At 38.2% G+C, this 18794-nt stretch overlaps 1 protein-coding gene across 1 annotated transcript in view; it reads left to right on the forward strand.

Annotated features, from left to right (window-relative positions):
• The window catches only part of ANKRD45 (ankyrin repeat domain 45), a 49780-nt gene continuing 30986 nt past the window's right edge, over window positions 1-18794 (forward strand). Inside the window, exons 1-2 of the mRNA XM_028122940.2 lie at window positions 1-33; window positions 9408-9765. Coding sequence (XP_027978741.2) covers window positions 1-33; window positions 9408-9765 — 391 coding nt within the window. The remainder of the gene's footprint in view (window positions 34-9407; window positions 9766-18794) is intronic.

Consider the following 18794-nt stretch of genomic DNA (forward strand, 5'->3'; position numbering starts at 1 on the left):
ATGGTAACCGCGGAAGCCAGGGGCCTGGGGAGCGGTGAGTCGGGGTCCCGCGCCGAGGGCCGCGGTGGGTGCTTGGGCTGGGGTCGGGGCTCCAGTGCGTGGCCGCGGGGGCTGGAGCCGGAGGGGAGTGGGCGTTCACCCCGGCGTCCTCCGGCTTTGCCTCTGCCCAGAGCTTTGCAGAGCGGCTCCCGCCCCGCGGGCAGCCTCGGAGATCCCCGAGGGTCCCTGAGGGATTCAGGCCGGAAGGCGAACACCGGGGTCCAGAAGTGACGGGTGTCCGCCCGGCCGGGCCTCCTGGGACGCGCGGTGTGGCCGCCTCTCTCTGTTTGCTCTTCTTCATGCCTTCCTTTGTTTAATCCCCGGGGCCGAGGGCTGCCCTTTAGGGCCCTCTCCTTGATCTGGGGACTTAAAATCCTCAAGGGACCACGTTTTTTTGAAGAAAGAATTCAGTTAGCTTAAAAGTCCCTTCAGATCTATTCGTCATAACTTCGAGCTTGTCTGCCTCCTTGCCCTTTGTTTATGTTTCTCATGACCTGGATTGCCGTTTTCTTTTCTTTTTGAGACTCCTATTACTCCATGATGGGGTGTCCCCACTTTTGGGAAGCCTTTTCCGAACCTCCCCGCTGCGAGTCTAATTTAGCTGTCCAGTGTCCTTACTCTCAAAGTGCTCTTTGCTTCTCTCCATTATATCCCTTATCTCGTCGTCATTGCTGATTTACTGGTGGCTCCCCTACTGTGGGGAATAAATGGCCTATGGGGTAGGACTGTGGCCTCTGGGATGTTCTATTATTAGTTCCTTAGCAACCTCGAAAGAGTTCGCACTTCATAGTTAAAAGAAAGAGTTTGTAGACCTGCTTTCTTTTTTTTTTTTTTAAGATTTTATTTATTTATTTGAGAGAGAATGAGAGATAGAGAGCACGAGAGGGAAGAGGGTCAGAGGGAGAAGCAGACTCAGGGAGCCCAATGCGGGACTCGATCCCGCGACTCCAGGATCATGACCTGAGCCAAAGGCAGTCGCTTAACCAACTGAGCCACCCAGGCGCCCTAGACCTGCTTTTTTTCCAACATGAATTAAGAAAAGTAGAGCAGGTGCTGTTCTCATTTCGTGAATAAGGAGTGTGAGTTCAGAAAAGTCTGTTAAATACCAGAATTGGGACTAAAGCATGGGCCTTCTGACCCACAGACTGCTATGCCGTTCTGCCTTCATAGTTCCAACCCTAGGTTGCAATTTTGATTTATAACTTTTATGGGCAAAGAAAATGTAATTTATTTTTGTCTATGACCTAGTTTCTTTTGTGAGCACAAACTCATTGATTATTAGGAAAAAAAATAATTGAAATGTTCAATTGGTTTTAAAGTTTAGACCGATCTGTAATTGGCTTCTTTGTCTAATGTCTAATTTCTCTTATACAAAAATACTTAGGTTCTCAGATACCTTCTCCCCCGATTCTCTCCTTCAGATGGCGTCCTGGTATGTGGATATATGTGGATTCACAAGATTTTTGGGAAAGTGTTCAAGGTCCCGTTGTCATGTTTGGGGTCATGTATCTTGTGAACAGATCTCTCCTGGTTTGATCAGTGCCCTGAACCTTCTTGTGACTTCCCTTCCACCCTGGTGGGGTGGTATGACCCACAGGCCTCCCTCCCTACAGAACTTCTTCCCCTGCTATAGCAACCATGTCCGAGCAAGGGCCCCTGCAAGACTCTGCCACTTCTGGATCTCATCCATGTCCTAGAACAGTGGTCCTCAAATGTTTTGGTCCCAGGACTCATTACACTCTCAAAAAATTACTGATCCCAAAGAGCTTTCCTTTATGTGGGTTTTATCTAGCCATACAGTAAGCATTAAAAATATAGTAAGAATTAGAAATTAAAACTGAGAATTAAAGACATGTTTATTAATTCTTTTAACAATAACAAAAATAAACCCATTTTGTGTTAAATATAAATTACATATTTCTCATGGAAGGTAAGTATTTTCTAAAACAAAAATATTAGTGAGGAAGTGGAGTTAAACATTTTCAATATAGGGGCGCCTGGGTGGTTCAGTCAATTTAGTGTCCGACTCTTGATTTCTGCTCAGGTCATGATCTCAGGGTCATGAGATCCAGCCCCGTGTTGGGCTCTGTGTGCAGTGGAAAGTTGCTTGAGATTCTCCCACTCCCTATGCTTGCTCTCTCTTTCTCTCTCTCAAATAAATAAATCTTTAAAAAAATTTCAATATATAGAATATTGATAACAGGGAGAAAGGAAAAGCTATGTTACTATGATCATCCTATTAGTACTTATAGTCACAGTAAAAATATTTCAAAATATTTTAAAACTTCTATAAGAAGGAAAAACCACAAAGAATAGAATTCTTTGCTCTATCTCCGAACGACAGAAGGAAAAACCACAAAGAATAGAATTCTTTGCTCTATCTCCGAACAATCAGCAATAGACCACCAAACATGGCAGGAGAGTTTACTTTTTTTTCTCCTGATTAGATGTCTTTTAAAAGGCAGGCCTAAGGATAAATGCCCTGGAAGACTTCACTTTGTCCTTTTATTTCAGAAGGGCTGATCTCAGTTAGTCCAGATCTGGACTAGCATAATCTTGAAGGTTTGACCCTAGACCAGGGTGGCTTAAGTCCCAGGACTTTGTCTTAGTCCAGTGGTTCTCAAAGTATGGCCTGAGGATTCCCTAGGGATCCTTAAGACATTTTTCAGGGAGTTCACCAGTAAAGCTATCTTCATATTAACTCTTACACATCATTTGTCTTTGTATTCTCATTCTCTCGCATGTTATGGTGGTTTTCTGGAGGCTAAATGACAGGTGATACCACAATAGCACATGTCATGGCCATGAAAGCAGAAGCAGGTTTTTGAACCCATCTCTTTTCTGTTAAGCCAGACATTAAAGGGATTTGCCAAAATGTAAAATAATGCCACTCTTTTCATCAAATTTTCCTTGTAAAATATATTTTTCATAAGCTATATATATATATTTTTAAAGATTTTATTTATTTATATGAAAGAGAGAGAGAGCACACAAGCAGGGGGAACAGCAGAGGGAGAGGGAGCAGCAGGGAGCCCGATGCGGGGCTCCATCCCAGGACCCTGGGACCAAGACCTGAGCGGAAGGCAGACACTTAACCAACTGAGCCACCCAGGCGTCCCCTATAAGCTATATTTTGTATGTTAACATGTAACTGTTTTAAGATGAACTAATAAATATTTTAAAGATTTCTAAGTTTTAATTTCTAATATGGTAAATGTTTTTTTCTAATATGGTAAATATTGATAGATATAACCCAAGTAAAAATTTTGGGAGCTCTCCATTTTTAAGAGTGTAAAGAGCCCTGAGACCAAGGAATTTGAGAAATGCTAGTCATGTTAATTCTGGGCTGATATGGAAATTGAGCTCCATTCAAGGGTATATCAACTGTAGCTTTGAGTATTCTGGCCTGAATTATATTTCCAGATTTGATCTAGTTTATTTACAAATCTCTGAATTAAGCTGGGACCACACTGGTCTCTAGATGTGGAATAATCTCTCTGTAATCAAATGTTTGGTGGTGGTAGAGTAGAAAATAATTTACTCACACCTTGTGTAGGACAACTGTGTATTAAAGAAAAACAATAAGTAATAGTATTACCATCTTTTATTTCATGAATGCTTTTGCTGGAGGAATGATGATATGATGATGATAGGTTTTGCTTCCTGAGTGTTCACATATGCTTGGCATATGCATCATCTAATTTATTAATTCTTATAACAATCCTATAAACTAGGTCTAGTGTTATTCCTACAAGAGATTAGGTAAATCACCCAGTATTATGCATCTAATAAATTGCAGGATTGGATTGTAAACTCAAGTCTTTCTGACTTCAAAACTCCCATTGTTCTTGACTGTGCAGAAAAGCAGTGGGAATTGCAAGGTTGATGTTAAGATTTATTAAATACATACATGTCAAGAATTGTGGTAAGCCTGAAAGTGGCACAAGAGAAATGTAAGGCTTGATCCTTGCTCCCATCCAGTTTATAATCTAATTAAGTAGATGTCTTCTATACTTGAAACAAATAGAAAATAATGTAATACCATCCTTGGTAAGGTATGTTATAGACTATATATAATGGCCTTTGAAAATCATAGGAGGGAGAGGCCCATGTGCATTCTAGAGAGGAGTCAAGGGAAGCTTTAGGAAGAAAATAGGTTTATAGCTTGGCCTAAATAGGATTTGGATAGTAGGAACAGAGGAGGAAAAAAACATTATTCTGGGCCTAGTAATAGGAATATGTATGAGATGTAAATAGGATTTTCTCAGTATCTTCAAAGTCTCATATCTGGGCCCCCACAAGGCCGGTGAGGAAAGGCATTTTAAGCATATTCTGCCTCTGTTCTCTAACCCTAGATATGTTCCAGAAGATCACAATGTTATTAATAGGGTGACAAAACCATTCATTGTGTGGTAATGATAGACACCTTTGAGAGTAAAAGAGGATGCTGTTAAAAATTACAACAGGGGAACAGATGTAACTGGAACTGCCCTGGGTCCATTGAAACATATGTCACCCAAGCTATTAACCATAAACACCTGCTGTCTAACTTCTGTTAAATTCTCTCTTGTCAATTTCCTGGTATAGTTCCAGAGAGGTTATTCAAAACTAATGTTTTTTCACAGTGTGGCTTGTACCCCAATAGTGGATCACGAAATCAATTTGGTGGGTTGCACCAGCCTTAAAAAAATGTAATGGGAATAGGCACGCCTGGCTGGCTCAGTCAATAGAGCATGTGACTCTTGATCTCAGGATCCTGAGTTTGAGCCCCACGCTGGGTGTAGAGATTACTTAAAAAATGAAAAATTAAAAAATATATAATGGGAATAAAAACATCAGTATATTACATGTAGTAAGGATAAATAGTATTTTAGTTAATGATATTTACCCCATATATGCAATGTACCCAGGACAAAAGTGTCCAAGTGTCCATTACCACTGACAATAAGTTATTTGGTTGGTTACCTTATTAATAGAAGATATATATATATGTATATATATATATTAACATATAAAATTGAAATAAGATATACACTAATATATACTATATAATACAATAGAAATAATTTGTACTATGTATAATACAATATATTAAACAATATATATGTATTTGGACAGGACATCCACCTCATGGTCTAAATTAGCTGTGCAAGCTCTAGTCATCATGCTTGCAATCCAGTGAGAAGGAATTACACTTTCCTAGAAGTTGTATACTACATGACTACTTACATCTTAGGTCTACCATTTGGACATATGGCCACATCATGCTGCAAGAGAGACTGGAAAGTAGTTTTATCACAATATAAATATTGTTTTTTAAAAAATGTGTGGTTAAAAAAAGAGAATGGGGTTCTGTTCCTAAAGAAGGGGAGATCAGATTTTAGGGAAGACAGCTGTGTCTGAGTACTGTATCAGGGGCTCACATGATCATGAGGAGCCTGGAAACGAGCAGGAACCAAGGGAGCTCTGGAGGGTCAGACCGCAAGAACCACAGCATGTTCTCATAGCAGGACACCCTTGCTGTCACCTTGATGAACGACCTTCAACTAGCCTCATGTTCCTGTGTCCCTTGTTCAAGTGTCAAGATCCTGGTCATTTATTGTGAAAGCTAAAAAAACTTAACTCACAGATACAGAGAACAGATTGGTGGTTGCCAGCGGTGGAGTTAGGGGTAGGTGAAATGGGTAAAGAGGGTCAAAATGTAAAAACTTCCAGTTATAGAATAAATATGTTTTGGGAATGCACTGTACAGCATAATGACTATAGTTAACGATACTGCATTGAATTAAATATAATACTGTATTGTATTTGAAAGTTGCTAAGAGATTAGATCTTTTTTTTTTTAGATTTTTTTTTCATTTTTATTTATTCATGAGAGACAGAGAGAGAGAGAGGCAGAGGGAGAAGCAGCCTCCCAAGGAGCAGGGAGCCCGATGCGGGACTCGCTCCCAGCACCCTGGGATCATGACCTGAGCCGAAGGCAGATGCTTAACCATCTGAGCCACCCAGGCGCCTGAGATTAGATCTTAAAAGTTTGCATCACAAGAAAAAAAGTTTTGTAATTATGTGGGGTGATGGAGTTAACTTACTGTGATAATCACTTTATAATATATACATAGATCAAATTATTATGTTGCATACCTTAAACTAATACAATGTTATATGTGAATGAGAAAATGAAAGGATTAAAAACAACAGCAGAAAAAGTGTCAAGATCTTACGACTGAGCACCTGATTGGCAGAGCCTAATTTATATTCTTGCCCCCAACCTTTTGCAGAGATGGAGAGGAGGAGGGTTTTGCCTTTGGCTTATATAGTGGGAAATTAGCTTTATCTTCCACTAGAAATCTCTAAAATGGAGATGGGGATTCTTTAAGAAAGTGTGTGTGTGTGTGTGTGTGTGTGTGTGTGTGTGTGTGTGTGTGTGTGTGTGTGTTGGGAGGGTGGAGAGTTAGATGCTAGCACTCAAAAGGACGTTTTTTCCATATTTATTCTGTGAAATGAAGGGAATTAAATGAAACAATTTCAAAGATAAGGTTTGGGCCACATCTTATGGTGGAGTCATGGCTGATTGGCTAACAACTCCCATTCCCAACCCTATCTACCTTGCTTGCTTCTATTATAAAGGCAGGAAAATTGAGAAACTTGCCCTTTTTTTTTCTTCTTTTACATATAGGGATACAATCTGGCCTTTGTTAGGACTTGTTAGGAAAGATTTTGTTTTGCTTTCCTTTTAAAAAGGCATAGCTAGAGTGAAATAAGTCAATCAGAGAAAGACATGTATCATATGACCTCACTGATATGAGGAATTCTTAATCTCAGGAAACAAACTGAGTGTTGCTGGAGTGGTGGGGGGTGGGAGGGATGGGGTGGCTGGGTGATAGACATTGGGTAGGGTATGTGCTATGGTGAGCGCTGTGAATTGTGCAAGACTGTTGAATCACAGATCTGTACTTCTGAAACAAATAATGCAACGTATGTTAAGAAAAAAGAAAAAGAAGAAGATAGCAGGAGGGGAAGAATGAAGGGGAGTAAGTTGGAGGGGGAGACGAACCATGAGAGACGATGGACTCTGAAAAACAAACTGAGGGTTCTAGAGGGGAGGAGGGTGGGGGGATGGGTTAGCCTGGTGACGGGTATTAAAGAGGGCACATTCTGCGTGGAGCACTGGGTGTTATGCACAAACAATGAATCATGGAACACTACATCAAAAACTAATGATGTAATGTATGGTGATTAACATAACAATAAAAAAAGGCATAGCTATCCTCTGGAGGATTCCCTCTTTTTCCTGCCACAAATGCAGATGTGATGCCAGGAGTTATGACAGCCCTTTTGTCACTATGAGGCAATAGCCATGATGATGAAAGTCTTACACACTATGATGGAATAGAAAGGTAGAAAGAGCTTGCATCTATATTTTTGAGCTGCTGAACCATCTCCACCTTTAAATTTCTTGTTATGTGAAAAAATAATCTTTTACTTTTAAGTCAATCTTACTATTTTTCTTACTATTTGTTTCTTCAACAGCTTACAAGTATACACATTTAGTGAAGGTAGAGATTAATATAGGGCTATGGTAGATAGAGATGTTATTCTGTCTAACTAGATTGCCCTTCCTTCTGACTTCTGAATGACCAAATCTTGCCCATTCTTTATGGCCCAGCTTAAATGCTGTATTTTTTTTTTTTTTACTAAATATATGAATCCATTTATCCCATTTCCTGTGTCTTCCTCCACCCTCCTGCCACAAACATGATCCTGAATCTTATGTTGAATCTTGCTTTTCTTCTTTTTTAAAAAATAATGAGTCTATTTGCATTCCTAAAACGTCAATTTTAATTGCTTTGAACTTTACAAAAACATATCTTGATATAATCTTTTGGATCTACTTTTTCCCATTAATATTATATTTCTAAGATTCATTCATATTGTGTGCTTCAGTTATATATTGCTGTGTGACAAATTACCCCCAAATGTCGTAGCTTAAAAATGGCACACATTCCTTATCTCCCAGTTTCTCGGGCACAGCTTTGCTAGATCTTTCTCTTTGGCATCTCTCCCGAAGCCACAGTCAAGGTGTTGCCTTCGACTGCAGTCATCTCAAGGTTCAACTGGGGCTGATTCACTTCCAAACTCATTCAGTGGTTGTTGGCAGAGTTAAGTTCCTCATGAGCTAATGGATTGAGGGCTTCCATTCCTTATTGGCTGTTGGCCAGGGGTTGCCCTCTTTTCCTTGAAAGGTGGCCCTCTCCATCATATTACATAAGAAGAGCCAGGGCGAGAATACCAACAAAGCAAAGTCACAGTCTGCTATAACTAAATTGTGGAAATGACATCCCATCACTGTTGCTGTATTTTCATTAGAAGAAAGTCATTATGTCCAGGCTGCATTCAGGGGCGGGAATTACACAAGGGTATGAATACCAGGAGACAGGGTGAGAGTCACTGGGAGCCCTGTTAGAAGTTGCCTTCCACATGGTATCACTATAATTTATTCATTTTAACTACTATGTACTATTTTGTGTTACTACACTACAGTTTATGCTCCTGTTCTTGGGTTTTGTTTTCCTGCCCAGGATTTTTGCTGTTATGAACAGTGATGCTACAAACATTCTTATACATATGGAGGGGACTATGCTACTCTGCTCTGAATCATTACCAATTTAATATGTGTTCTGCTAGACTGAGCACAACGAATTCCTTGATTAATTGTGCCTGGAATTAATCTCATCCCTTCTGAACTCCCATAGCATACTTCATGTCTTATGATATTTAGCACTTGTTACCTTTTATCACACTTATTTTGTGCATGTCATATTTTCTCCCTTAAAATAATAAGTCATTGAGGGCAGGAAATAAATTTGATTCTTTTCTGTAATTTACATAGTGCCTACATAGCACTTAGTACATTAGTAAGCTTTCAGTAAGCATCACTGAATGAATAATTCTGTCTAAATGTCAGTGCCTGAGTTTTAAAGTTTTAATCTGGCTCCAGTAATCCCTCCGTATTTCTGACTTTTCCCCAACACGAACCCTTGTTTAGGCAGGTGAATCTCTTTAGCATTCTCTTTCAATCTTTTCCTAATGAATCTAGCCACACTGATCTGTTTCTTCTTCTGTTCCTGTTGAATTTATTGTTTATATCACACATTCAGCATTTTAGTATATATTCAGGCAGTGTGCTGATTTATAGTAGTTGCACAATAAACTTTATTGATTGCATGGATGAAGTAAGTGTCTTATAAATATTTTCAACGAGTTAAGTATTTTTATGCCATCTATATTGTCAGTTGACTGATGAAATAAGCAGATAAACAAATACTGATTTGTTTGAGTAGATTACTATTACTTTTTCTTGGCTTCAGGTATTTTGGGAGTTAATGGAGCCAGAAGGACCTCCAGAATCAGAGAGTTCAGAAAAATCAGTATTTTTCTCACAGCAAGAAGATGATAAAGAAGAAGATGAAGAAGAAGCAAAAGAACCAGAGGAAACAGCCACTCTTAATCCTCTCTTACAACCTGCTCTCACAGGGGATGTAGAAGGTTTGCAGAAGATATTTGAGGATCCTGAGAACCCTCATCATGAACAGGCCATGCAGCTCCTCTTGGAAGAAGACATTGTTGGGAGAAATTTGTTGTATGCAGCTTGCATGGCTGGGCAAAGTCATGTGATTAGAGCTTTGGCAAAATATGGTGTGAATCTGAATGAAAAAACCACCAGAGGTATTTTGTCTTTTTTCTCTCATTGATATTATTTATGACTACCTAAAGATGCTATGTACCATCACTAAAGTTGGATAGATTTGATGTGCCTGCTTTATATTTTGCATATATTATATATGTACACATATATATGAATGTGTGAGCATGTGTATACATGTTGATATAGTATAGCATAGTATTAAGTACACAGACTTAACTCTGTTTTTTTTTTTTTTGAGAGAGAGCCTGCATATGCATGTGTGAATGGGGGTGGGGAGAGGGGCAGAGGGAGAGAGAGAATCTTTTTTTAATTTAAATTCAATTTAATTAACACACTATATTATTAGTTTCAGAAGTAGAATTTAGTGATTCATCAGTTGCATGTAACACCCAGTGCTCATTATATCACATGCCCTCCTTAACGTCCATCACCCAGTTACCCCATTCCCCCACCCACCTGCCCTCCAGCAACCCTGTTTGTTTCCTAGAGTTAAGAGTCTCTTATGCTTTGCCTCCCTCTCTGTTTTCATCTAATTTTATTTTTCCTTCCCTTCCCCTATGTTCCTCTGTTTTGTTTCCTAAAATCCACCTAAGAGTGAAATCATATGGTATTTGTCTTTCTCTGATTTATTTCACTTAGCATAATACCTTCTAGTTCCATCCACGTTGTTGCAAATGGCAAGATTTCGTTCTTTTTGGTGGCTGAGTTATATTCCACTGTGTATAAATCTATATATACACACATTCAGCATTATACTTTGCTGAATTCCTGTGTCAGTTCTAGCAATTATTTGCTGGAATCTTTTGGGTTTTCTACATAGGGTATCATGTTGTCTGCTAAGAGTGAAAGTTTGACTTCTTTGCCAGTTTGGATGCCTTTTATTTCTTTTTGTTGTTGAATTGCTGAGGCTAGGACTTCTAGTACCATGATGAACGGTAGTGGTGAGAGTGGACATCCCTGTCATGTTCCTGACCTTGGGGGAAAAAACTCTCAGTTTTTCCCTATTGAGGATGATATTCACTGTGGGTTTTTCATATATGGCTTTTATGATATTGAGGTATGTTCCCTCTATCCCTACGCTGTGGAGAGTTTTTCTGAAAAAAGGATGCTGTATTTTGTCAAATGGTTTTTCCTGCATCTTTTGAGAGGATCATATGGTTCTTGTCCTTTCTTTTATTAATGTGGTGTATCACATTGATTGATTCACAGATGTTGAACCACCCTTGCAGCCCAGGAATAAATCCCACTTGGTCGTGGTGAATAATCCTTTTAATGTTTTTTTAGCTAATATCTTGGTGAGAATTTTTGCATTCATGTTCATCAGGAATATTGTTCTGTAATTCTCCTTTTTGGTGTGGTCGTTATCTGGTTTTGGGATCAAAGTAATGCTAGCCTCATAGAATGAGTTTGGAAGTTTTCCTTCCATTTCTATTTTTTGAAACAGTTTCAGAATAGGAATTAATTCTTTCAGTGTTTAGTAGAATTCGCCTGGGAAGCCATCCAGCCTTGGACTCCTGTTTTTTGGGAGATTTTTGATTACTGATTCAATTTCTTTGTTGGTTATGGGTCTGTTCAGGTTTTCTATTTCTTCCTGTTTCAGTTTTGGTAGTTGATATGTTTCTAGGAATGCATCCATTTTTCCAGATTACCTAATTTGTTGGCATATGATTGCTTATAATATTCTCTTATAATTGTTTGTATTTCTTTGGTGTTGGTTGTGATCTCTCCTCTTTCATTCATGATTTTATTTATTTGGGTCCTTTCTCTCTTCTTTTTGATAAGTCTGGCTAAGAGTTTATTGCTCTTTTTTTTTAAGATTTTATTTATTTGAGAGAAAGAGAGACAGAGACAGAGACAGAGCATGAACAAGCGGGGAGGAGGCAGAGGGAGAGGGAGAAGCAGGCTCCCTTCTGAGCAGGGACTCCAATGCAAGGCTCAATCCCAGGACCGTGGGATCATGATCTGAGCTGAAGCAAGATGCCTAACTGACTGAGCCACCCAGGCGCCCTGGAATTTATTGATCTTATTAATTCTTTCGAAGAACCAGATCCTAGTTTCGTTGATCTGTTCTATTGTTTTTATTTCTATATCATTGATTTCTGCCCTAATCTTTATTATTTCTCTTCTCTTGCTGGATTTAGGCTTTATTTGCTGTTCTTTTTCCAGATCTGGGTGTAATGTTAGGTTGTGTATTTGAGACTTTTCTTATTTTTTGAGAAAGACCTATATTGCAATATACTTCTCTCTGAGGACCATCTTTGTTACATCCCAAAGATTCTGAACTGTCATGTTTTCATTTTCATTTGCCCCCATGGATCCTGGTTAACTCATTTATTCTTTAGTAGGATGCTCTTTAATCTCTATGTATTTGTGGTCCTTCCAAATTTTTTCTTATGGTTGACTTCAAGTTTTAAAGTATTGTGGTCTGAAAATTTGCATGTTATAATCTCAATCTTTTTATACTGGTTGAGACCTGATTTGTGACTCAGTATGTGATCTATTCTGGACAATGTTCCATGTGCCCTTGAGAAGAATGTGTATTCTACTGCTTTAGGATGAAATGCTCTGAATATATATAACAGAATATATCTTTTAAGTCCATCTGGTCCAGTGTGTCATTCAAAGCCCTTGTTTCCTGGTTGATCTTCTGCTTAGATGATCTGTCCATTGCTCAGAGTGGGGTGTTGAAGTCCCCTACTATTATTGTATTATCAATGAATTTCTTTAATTTTGTTATTAATTGGTTTATATATTTGGCTGCTCCCAAGTTAGGGGCATAAATATTTACAATTGTTAGATCTTCTTGTTAGATAGACACTTTTATTATGATATAGTGTCCTTCTTATGACAGTCTTTGGCTTAAAATCTAGTTTGTCTGATATAAGGATGGCTATTCCAGCTTTCTTTTGATGTCCATTGACATGATAAATGGTTCTCTACCCCCTCACTTTCAACTTGGAGCTGTCTTTGGGTCTAACATGAGTCTCTTGTAAGCAGCATATAAGATGGGTCTTTTTTTATTAATCCGTTCTGATACCATATATCTTTTGATTGGAACATTTACTCCATTTACATTCAGAATAATTATTGAAAGATATGAAGTTAGTGCCATTGTGTTACCTGTAAAGTCACTGTTCCTGTAGATTGTCTGTGTTCCTTTCTGGTCTTTGTTAATTTTGGGCTCTCCCTCCACTGAAAGGACCCCCTTTATTATTTCTTGCAGGGCTGGTTTAATGTTCACAAATTCCTTTAGTTTTTGTTTGTCCTGGAACCTCTTTATCTCTCTTTCTATTCTGAATGACAACCTTGTTGGATAAAGAATTCTGGGCTGCACATTTTTCCAGTTTAGCACATTGAATATGTCATGTCATTCCTTTCTAGCCTGCCAGGTCCTTGTGCAAGGGTCTCCTGCCAGCCTTATGTTTCTACCCTTGTAGGTTAAGGACCTCTTGTTCCAAGCTGCTTTCAGGATATTCTCTTTGAGATGCATGAATGCAAGCTTTACTATTATACATCAAGGTTTTGACATATTTTTATTGATTTTGAGGGGGGGTTCTCTGTACCTCCTGGACTTGAATGCCTGTTTCCTTCCCCAGATTAGGGAAGTTCTCAGCTATAATTTGTTCAAATAAACCTTCTGTCACTTGGAGAGAGAGAACCTTAAGCAGGCTCCACACTCAGCACAGAGCCCACTGCTGGGCTCGATCTCACAACCCTGAGATCATGACCTGAGCCGAAATTAAGAGTCAGCTGCTTAACCAGCTGAGCCACTCAGGCACCCTCACAGACTTCACTCTTAATTAGCTGTATGACTTGGGCAAGTTACCTAATCTTTTTGTGCTTCTGTTTCTTCATCTGAAAAATGGGAGTAATAGTTGTTTTTCCTTAAAGGATGTAAGGATTAAATAAGATAGTAAATATAAATATCTTATCACAGTAGTTGGCACATAGTAAGCTGATATACAGTAATTGCTTAATAATAATATTGTTATCTCTTTCCTTTGAAGATTTTTTTAGTTTTGCAATCATGATCTAATTAGCTCTTTTTATTCGGTCACTTTTTTTTTCAGATTGCAAATATATTGCATCGTCATTTTAGAAAATAAAAGAAAAAAATGACCTCCAGCAAATAGGGAATATACATTTTCTTCATGTTCACATGGAATATTTAAAAAAATTGATCACAAGTAAGTCCATAAAGTCTCAACAAATATCAAAGGATCTACAGCCTGTAGTCTTTGTTCTCTGACCACAATATAATAAGATTAGAAAATAGTAACAAAAAGATAACTGAAAATCCTGTATAATTTTGGAAACAAAAGCACACTTTCAATCATCTCTGGGTCAGAAAAGATACACTAGAACTTATGAAATATTTAAGTGACAACAGGATCACTCTATGTCAGACCTGTGGAATAAAACTAAAATTTAAGGTGCCTGGGTGGCTCAGATGGTTAAGCATCTGCCTTCGGCTCAGGTCATGATCTCAGGATCCTGGGATCGAGTCCCACATGTGGCTCCTTGCTCAGCGAGGAGCCTGCTTCTCCCTCTGCCTGCCACTCCCCCTGCTTGTACTCTCCCTCCCTCTCTCTCTGGCAAATAAATAAATAAAAAATCTTTAAAAAAATTCTAGTTTAACACATATATTAGAATATAAGAAACATTGAAAATTATGAGCAAGGCATTTAACTCAAGGAGTTAGAAAAAAAGAACAGGGTATAGCAAGCAAAACAGTATTTGCTTTATGGGAGTCTCAGAGGCAAAGGGAGAGGAAGGGGCAACAGAACTGATTAAAAAAATAATGGTTGAAAACTCCCCAAATCTAAGTAATTGAAAGAAAGTAGAAGAAAAATAGGAAAAAAGTAGAAGTGAAGTAATGACATTGAAAATAAAGAAACAAAAGAGAGGATCAACAAACCAAAATCTAATTTAGTGAAAAAGACAGAATTGATAAACCTCTGATAATATTTGTTAATTTTTGATATTTGATAATATCAGAGAGGTAGAGAGCATAAATAATAATTACATTGTGAAAGATGGAGCATACGCACAGGAAAAACTAAGACTTAAAAAATCATTACATCGGGCACCTGGGTGGCTCAGTTGGTTGAGCACCTGCCTTCAGCTCACGTCATGATCCTGAAGTCCCAGGATCGAGTCTCGCATTGGGCTCCCTGCTCAGCAGGGAGTCTGCTCTCTCTCTGACCCTCTCCCCTCTCATGCTCTCTTTCACCCTTTCTCTCTCAAATAAATAAATAAAACTCTTAAAAAAAAATCATTACATCCATCGACTGATGAATGGATAAAGATGATGTGGGGTGTGTGTGTGTGTGTGTGTGTGTGTGTGTGTGTGTGTGTGTGTGTGTATAAAATGGAATATTACTCAGCCACCAAAAAGGATGAAATCTTGCCATTTGCAATGATGTGAATGGAGCTAGATGTATTATGCTAGTAAAAGTCAGAGAAAGACAAATACCATATGATTTCACTCATGTGGAATTTAAGAAACAAAACAGATGAACAAATGGGAAGGGGGGAGAAAGAGAGAGAGAGAGAGGGAAACAAACCATAAGAGACTCTTAACCACAGAGAACAAACTGAGGGTTGCTGGAGGGAGGTGAGTGGGGGATGGGCTAGATGGGTGATGGGTATTAAGGAGTGCACTTGTGGTAATGAGCACTGGGTATTATATGTAAGTGATGAATCACTGAATTCCACTCCTGAAACCAACATTACGCTATATGTTAACTAGAATTTAAATAAAAATTTGAAGAAAAAAATCATTAGAAAATATTATAAATAATTTTATGACAAGACATTTGAAAACTTGAATGAAATGGACAATTTTCTTATAAAGTATAAATTACCAAAATTAATTCAAGAAAAAACCAGAAATCTTGACTAGATCAATGGTTATTTTGAAAAAATGAGTAAGTAATAAAAATAGACCTCTTTCCCCCACCCCCACCTAACTCTGGGCTTAGACATTTTAAAAGGTAGGATTTACTGCACTTTTAGGGAAAAGGTAATCTCTGTCTTATACAATGTTCAGAGAATTGAAAAAGAGAGTTGGAAAACTGCTTAATGGCCGTAGTAGAAAGAAAAATTATAGGCCAATCTCACTTAATAACAAAGATGCAAACATCTTAAATAAAATATTAACAGGGTGCCTGGGTGGCTCAGTTGGTTAAGCGACTGCCTTCGGCTCAGGTCATGATCCTGGAGTCCCGGGATCGAGTCCCGCATTGGGCTCCCTGCTCAGCGGGGAGTCTGCTTCTCCCTCTGACTCTCCTCCCTCTCATGCTGTCTCTCATTCTCTCTCTCTCAAATAAATAAAATCTTTAAAAAAAAATAAAATAAAATATTAACAAATTGAATCTAGATTATGTATTACAAAATGTAATGTACTGGGTTGGGTTTAGTCCATTAATGAGAGGCTGCTTTTTAACATTAGAAAAAAATATTAGTATAATTCACTACATTAAAGGACTGAATGAACAAAACCACGTGATAATTTCAAAAGATGTAGGAAGTCTTTTGAAAAAAATGTTGCACTCATCCATGATGAATGCTCTTAGGGAAATAGAAATAGAAGAAACCTTCCTTAATTTTAAGGCTCTCTATCAAAAACCTGAAGCAAACTTACTTAGTATTGAATCTTTCTTTCTTTCTTCTTTCTTTCTTTCTTTCTTTTTTTCTTTTCTTTCAAGTAGGGCGTGAAGCCCATTGTGGGGCTTGAACTCACAACCCTGAGATCAAGACCTGAGCTGAGATCAAGAGTCAGACGCTTAACCGTCAGCCACCCAGGCACCTCAGTATTGAATCAGTAGAAGCATTCTTTAAAGTCAGAAACAAGGGGCACCTGGGTGGCTCAGTCAGTTAAGCATCTGCCTTTGGCTCAGGTCTATGATACAGCAGTCCTGGGATGGAGCCCTGTGTAGGGTTACCTGCTCCCTGCTCATTAGGAAGTCCTTCTCCCTCTCCTCCCCGGTTGTGTTCTCTTTCACCATCTCTGTCTCTCAAATAAGTAAAATCTTTCAAAAAATAAAGTCAGAAACAAGACTATGATATTCACTGTCATGGCTTTTTTTAAAATAAGATTTTATTTATTTATTTGTCAGAGAGTGAGCGAGCACAAGCAGGGGGAGTGGCAGGCAGAGGGAGAAGCAGGCTCCCCGCTGAGCAAGGAGCCCCACATGGGACTCGATCTCAGGACCCTGGGATCATGACCTGAGCTGAAGGCAGACACTTAACCAACTGAGCCACCCAGGCACCCTTATCATGGCTTTTATTTATTTATTTATTTATTTATTTATTTATTTATTTATTTATAGAGAAAGAAACAGCAAGAGAAGGAATACAAGCAGGGGGAGTGGGAGAGGGAGAGCAGTCTCCCTGCTGAGCAGGGAGCCTGATGCGGGGCTCAGTCCCAGGACCCTGGGATCATGACCTGAGCTGAAGACAGACACTTAACGACTGAGCCACCCAGGCGCCCCTATCATGGCTTTTATTAATGACTAGAGTGGCAGTCCTAGCAAGTGCAGTAAGATAAGAAAAATAAATAAGAGACATAACACAGTATGTGCTGGAGCTGGCTTTTACCAGCTCTTGTCAGCTGATTGTTAAAATTTCAGGGGTTTTGTAAATTGGTTGACATCACACTGGTAGGTTGAAGTTGGCCATGTTAGGAGTATATATCGTGGAAATTGCTAATGGTACAAATCAGGGATTTCTCTCCAGAGAACTAGTGGTAAACATTTACCAGCAAACTGCTGGGTTTAAGAATTTGAGTGGAAGAAATAAAACTCTCATTGTTCATAGGGATATAGATTTAAGTCCAAGGGAATCTACTATTAGTACTAATAGAATTTAATTTAGCAAGAATATGGACATAAGATCACTACCCCAGGTAAGTAGCTTTCTATATACCATCAACAATCAGGGAAGGTAATAAAAATACAAATCTTATTCACAGCAAAACCATACAGAAATTAGGACTAAATCTGACAAAAGAATTGCAAGACATTTATGGCAAAAAGTTTAAAACCTTATTGAGTTACATCAAAGAAGACCCAAATTGTGTACATGTTTTACACAGTGAGATTAAATATCATAAAGATGGCAATTTAAATCCAAATTAATTTATCAATCTCGTTATATCACATTAGGTTTTTTTAAAAATATAAACTGAGAAGCTGACCCTAAATTTCAGTGGGGAAATGATGAAATATTTAATATGTGGAGAACAGTGATTATTAATCTGGAAAAAAAGTTAAATTAGATACCTATAATGTACCATGCACAAAAATCAATTACAGGTTTATGCAAGATATGAATGTGAAAAGAAAAAGCTTCAAACTTTGTGAAAGATAGAGGAGGATTGTTATATTCTTGAGATGTCACTCAATATCTTAAAACAAGAAGTAATAACAAAACCATTAAAAGAAAAGATATATATGTTTTGTATATATATAAATTTAAAATTATATACAAAAGATACTATAAACAAAGTGACAAGGTAACACACAGACTACAAGAGGATGCTTGTAATATCTTTTCAACCCACAAAGGATATATCTGCTTAAGACCATCTACTAATCAATAAGAATAATTGAACCCAATAGAAAAATAGAAAAATGATAGGGACAAGCAGTTAATTCATGGAAAAGAAATGCTCATGGCCAATAAGTATATAAAATGTCAACTTCACTATTAAAAATGCAAATTTAAACAATGAGCTATCACTAACACTATCACTACTCACTTGTTAGATTGATAATTTTAATATCTGTGTATAGTGTAAGAAAGTGGTCCAGTTTTCATTCTTTTGCATGTTGCTGTCCAGTTTTCCTAGAACCATTTGTTGAAAAGACTGTCTTTTCTCCTTGAATATTCATTCCTGTGCTGTCAAAAAAGTAATTGACCATATAGTATGGGTTCCATTGGTCTATGTGTCTATTTTTGTGCCAGTACCATACTGTTTTGATCACTACAGCTTTGTAATATAACCTGAACTCCAGAATTGTGATGCCTCCAGCTTTGCTTTTCT

This window comes from Eumetopias jubatus, unplaced genomic scaffold, assembly GCF_037043125.1.
Source record: "Eumetopias jubatus isolate StellerSeaLion01/CBP00866 unplaced genomic scaffold, mEumJub1_p1.0 scaffold_12, whole genome shotgun sequence".
Classification (NCBI taxonomy): Eukaryota; Metazoa; Chordata; class Mammalia; order Carnivora; family Otariidae; genus Eumetopias; species Eumetopias jubatus.